Genomic DNA, 5,507 nt, shown 5'->3' with positions numbered 1-5,507 from the left:
CGGGTGCGGGCGAGCTCGGCCCTAGGGTTGGGCCCGGCGCGGCGCTGCGGCCTGCGCGAGTCCCTCCCCCCCGTCCCTCCCGCGCCCCCGCGCCGCGGGCCCTGTGTGGGGCTGGGCTCGCGATCCGGGGCTCCCCGCACCGCCCACATGTCTGCCTTCCCCCCGGCGCGGAGACGGGCCCAGCCCTGCCTCGTGGCCGCGGGAGTTGCCCCGCATCCAGGACAGGGCTTTTTCGGTAGGAAACCGGCCTTTTCCCCCTGCACGGCTGCACGCCCGGCGTGGGAGCCGCAGGGCCACTTTGCCAGCCTCGCTTGGACGGTTGCCATCTTCATTTCTGAAAGTAAGAATTTGAAACGAGAGCCTCGTCCGGTTGCTTCGAAAGCTGGGTGAGAACAGCCCTGTCTTCCAGGGAAGGCTCGTCTCACCGGGACAGCCGTGTTAGTAAATGTGCAGTATGTTGTTTTTAAGGGCGATATTTTGTTCCACTTTACTTGCACGTGGACAGTGATTCTTCACAGGCAACGATCAGTAACTTACGAAATCCTTGCAGGAGGTGGCCCTAAGCCATGCTGGAAGAATGCAGCGGTGGGTCGTTGCTGTGGGTAGTCCTGTTGTGCCTTCATCATTTGCAAGATTATAAATGCCTGATGAGGTGGTGTTCTGGAGGTCCTCCTAGCGCTCAGCCCTTTAGTCTCTCTATTCCTAGATAATTAGTTGAAATTAGGTTAGCTTTAAAGTAATCAGCAATACTTTTTAATAGCTTGCGGCTTGAAGTTAAGTGACTTGGTTTTCACGTCAGTTTAAGGGTTGGTTACAATAGATGTACAGCTGGGTCGAAGAACAAGCGCTTTTTATGTTTCTCTTCAGCAGCATAACTGTGAAACCCTGTTTGTGTGGAAGGATCTATAGCTAGAAGATGGGGCCTTGGACTTGTTTGTATATGTAGCATGGAAGGCAGAAATCTATATAAGCAGTTGTCCACGTCATAATAGGTAGCTCTCTTCACAAACTTAATTTGAATGGATGCAAAGACTGAGTTAGCGTCTATCTCAAAAGCAGCAGTTTGGGGCTAGGATTTTGGCCTCTAGACTGGACCCTGTAGTGCGCAGGCTTTTTAAATGTTAATGCTTGGGCTCCATCTCTGAAATATGACAGTCTGCCTCCTTTACCTGAATGAAATTATTTTTTCTAAAAATGGCTCTAAGTTAACATACCATGTAGGTGAGAAAACAAACATCTGTTCAGTGATATATAGATGCAACTTATTTCAAACACTATGTAATAATAGAAAATAAGTATGATGACCAACTTTCTTTACAGTCCTGCCAAAATCAGTAAAAAGCAGAATTATCACTCCACATACTTTACATTTAAGCTTTGCAAGCTCTTTTATTTTTTGCCTTTTTCAAATATTTTATAATCTTATTAAGTTGTATAATGTAGGTAGAGAATGTAAAAGGGTGCAATGTGCTTAATGGTAGGCCATTGCTAAACCCAAGGTTGTGACTGGGTGGAGAATAGTAGCTAGAGCTGTTGTCCCAAGTTTTTGACCAGGGCAGCTGTGGTATGAACCACGGATGTATATTAATACTTTGGTCTGCACTTTCATGAGTGGTCTGTGCACATCAAGGATTCTGCAAAACAGTGTTGGAGTACAATTCTGTTTCCATTTTACAGCTGGGGGTGTGATGAAGGAAGGCCAACCAAGGCATGGGATTAAATGTTTTGGTAGAGTCCCATTAGGTAACACTCAGATTGGAGTAGAAGAATCCTGGACTTTCAGTTTTATGCATAGTCAACTAAAGAAAAACATGTTTAAAAGGTGTGTTGTGTTACACTTTAACACACAACTGAAAACCTTGTTTTTCATCTTGCACCTTGCACAATCCTAGTAAAATCAAATTCCTATCTTGATACATTGATATGGCCATACAGATGCGACTTGAGAGAGCTTGTAGCCAAGCCTTAGTCTTTAGAGAGATTTATTAACTTCTTATGTAATAAGTAGTTAAGTTCTTGTCCACCAAATAATCCTGGGGAAACAGATAGCGGTACCAGCTTTGGCTTTTCACACCAAAGGGCAGTTCCTTTGGAGAATTTGGGAATCCCTTCTGTGTGTTCAGAAAGGTTTGAAATTGTAATTTAAAGGAGGGAAAACCCCTTTAACATAGCTATTTTAAGAATAATTGTTGTATATGTTCTTAATCAGCTTTGTGTTTTATGGTAACTGTTGCAAACAGCAAAGAAATTATAGTATAGAATTTGTTTTGTATGAATGATAAAGTAAGCGTAGTTCTGAAGTTGCATTGTTCCTGGTTATGACTCAAATTGAGCCTGGATGTTTCAAGGTTGGGTTGCTCTGTCTTTTTCTGTTTTTGGAACTCTAAATTTAATTGCAACAATGCATTGGTTGCATTGGTTTTGATGGTTATTCCATTTAAAAAAACCTAATCCCCAAGATTTTGTAGTTGTTTAATTTGTGTGAAGCTTTATGTGCATCCAGAGCAGGAGATTGCCATGTATAGCAGCAAAGACTAGCTGGAAGGAGCAAAAAAAAAAAAAAAAAAGCAAAATTACTCTCTCTCATTAAGAGAGAGAACAGTATAATAGACTAACATACAATGCAGCGATTGAAATCCCTTCTGAAGGGCACATGGCTTTTACCAATACAATTTGACTGGCTGAGAAGAACAGCCTTTGAGATGGGAGTTCCTGCCATATACTAGTGTCAGCAATCCAATTCACGGCTCCAAAGCAAGCATAATTCATAAAAAGGAACAAAAAATTCAGTGGTGGTGGAGAGAGGGAACTCTGGAAAAGACAGAGGTTATCTTATACAAACCTGTCAACTTCTTTGGGAAGCAATCTATGGGTACTTTTACACATGTTCTCGAGGTGGGAGAGTGCTTTAATTAGAGCAGCTCTTGGAGCTGTTCTTATTAAAGCGCCACCTCATCTCATGCATCAGTGTCCCTGTGCTTAAAGATGGCAGCGGGAGCTCTTTGTCAAACAAGCTTTAGTTCAAGTGCCCCCACGGCCGTTTTTAAGCACCAGGATGCTGATACACAAGACGCAGGAGGTTGCTGGAGCACAGCAGTTGCCACCCTCCAGCAGACTTGATTATAATTGAGTCTGCTCCAATGTGCTGTAATTACAGCGTGTCGGAGCAGCCTGTGCGCTCGTGTACAGGCACCCTATATGACTGTCACATACTGTTTTAGAGAGGCTGCTTACTACTGAAGTAGACATGGCCATGATAACATAGGGGACTGGAAGTGGAGGCTCAGAGTTGAGTGTATTGTAAAGCTGAGGTTTACAAATGTGACTGGAGAAATCATAAGTAAAAGGGAAGTTCTGAGAGGGGTAGGGTAGGCACTGCAGATATCAAATGGTTGCCAGGGCAAGGTGCTCTTTGCTGCTTGACCCTTATTGTTATCCAGTGTGTTCTGTCTAGAGATTTCACAGAAGAACCCATAGAACTCTTGAGATTACATTTAATCTCAGCCTGTACAGCAGTGAAGAAGAATCAAAGAGTTGAATGTTGGGGACTTGTCTGAAAAGAACCTGTCTTCTTTTTTTACTTTGGATTTTGGTTATTGGTTTCTGACTGAGAACCTGGTTATTTGGAAATAGATAACATCAGGAGCTCGTCCAAGTTAAGTGAAATTTAATGTAATTTTTGTGTGATGAAGAGGCAGATTTTTAAAATCATAGTCCCAGGACACATTTAAAAACAAAATATTACTTTTGTTTTACAAGATTAACAGAAACATTTTGCCCTTACTGGATTTAGAAATGGTGGGGCTGTTCAATTTTTCAGTTTTCAAAAGCTATGTATTAAGACATTGAAGAAATACCTGGCTCATGGTAAGTATTATATGCTACTGTATTATTTTTTTAAAGAAAACTTGTTTTCTGAAGTATGTATTAACTCATAGCAGTTAAACATGCGATTTAGTATTCTAAGGGTTTTAAAATGCAAGGTGAGGCTATTTTCAGTTTGGAATAAAAAGTCTATGCAGAGTAATTGTATTAGTGAGATGGCTAGCAGAAATTCAAGCTTTACAAGACCTTGGTAATTCTGTGAATCGTAGAAAATTAGGGTTGGAGGGGACCTTGGGAGGTCATCTAGTCCAAAGCAGGACCATCCCTAACATTATCATCCTAGCCAAGGCTTTGTGTAGCTGGGTCTTAAAAACCTGATGTTCATAACTATCTTGTATAACTACTTGGCAGTTGACTTGGAAGCCAGTTTACTCTGTATTTATAATAATGCTAGCCAATTGCCCATCAAGAATGATGGGGGGGAGAGGGCTGGGATGGAGTGCCACCACCTAATGCCGCATGCTGTCATTGTTCTGCCTCTTGTGAGGTGGGAGAGCCGAAGCCAGTGCTGCTTTGGAATCATGACGGTGCTCCCCCATGCTTGGAGCACTCTGATTGGCTGTTTCCTTTAGCCAATCAAGCATGAATCAAAGCGTGATAGACGGATTTAGGTTTTTATAATATTATAATGCTCCTGGAAATATTAGTAGCCATGTCCTTTGACAAAAGACTTGTGGGCAGAGTTTATTCTTGGGATTGAACAAAATTGTGGTTTCTTAGAGATCTGGCTGCAGTATCTTTTCTACACTGGAGTATAAACTATTTTAGGAGGAAGAGTATCTAGGATTCTTCATTGTCATTCCAGTATTGCCAACCTCAAGAACCTGATTAATCGCTCTGTCCCCACAGAAGCATGGAATTGATTTACATCAGGGGTGTAAAAAATCTGGCCAACAGGCTGGATCCAGCTCTCATATCCCTAGGATCCAGCCTCCAGTGCTGCCCATTGGTTTCAAAGTTAACTTGCGGGCAGCATGTGGGGCATGCTGGATGGTCCCATGCACCGCTTGTTGTCTCCACTGCAGATCCAACAGCACATCCTGGAGCAGCTACCGTGTGCAGCACAGCCTTGTAGCAGGACCAGACCACACCCCACACAGTGTCTACTCCAGCTGCTTTAGGACACGCTCTAGATTTGGAATGATGGGCTGGTCTGTAGTCCAGCTCTGTGCCACTCATCTGGTCTGCAGGGCCAGATGAGTTGAATACCTCTGACTTGCATTTTCAGTTGTTTTGTTTTTGGAGGGTTTTTTTTGTTTGTTTTGTTAGTTTATTTTGTTTTTTGTTAAAGGGTAGAGGGTGGTGTTTCCAGGTTTTAAGTCTCCTCGAGTCACAGGATCACTTTTTTTTTTTTTTTAAGCCCATACTCCACAATTGTTTAATACTTGAATCATTTTAATGAGTTGACATGTCTCTTAATTAAAAGGATACGTTTCAAGTCATAGAAGAAATGCACTAGATATTGCCAATGTCTCCTGGGGTGGCAGTCTCAGGCAGCTGAATTTAACTTCATGGTTTTTTTCAAAGTTGTCTGACTTGTGATGTTTTGCCTTAACTGATGCCATGTAGTTTTGAAACATTCAAGTAGCAATTTTTTAGTTGGTTGTATGTGTGCACTTTTT

General features: G+C 42.4%; 1 protein-coding gene across 1 annotated transcript in view; it reads left to right on the top strand.

Moving 5' to 3' along the window:
- Nucleotides 1-132: 132 nt before the first annotated feature.
- The window catches only part of LOC102370341 (ADP-ribosylation factor 4), a 15,126-nt gene continuing 9,751 nt past the window's right edge, over nucleotides 133-5,507 (top strand). Inside the window, exon 1 of the mRNA XM_014524719.2 lies at nucleotides 133-340. Within this exon, the coding sequence (XP_014380205.2) occupies nucleotides 148-340 (193 nt within the window). The 5' untranslated portion in view covers nucleotides 133-147. The remainder of the gene's footprint in view (nucleotides 341-5,507) is intronic.

The sequence above is a fragment of the Alligator sinensis genome, unplaced genomic scaffold, assembly GCF_000455745.1.
Source record: "Alligator sinensis unplaced genomic scaffold, ASM45574v1 scaffold1273_1, whole genome shotgun sequence".
NCBI lineage: Eukaryota > Metazoa > Chordata > Crocodylia > Alligatoridae > Alligator > Alligator sinensis.
This window is presented reverse-complemented; position numbering and strand designations above follow the sequence as displayed.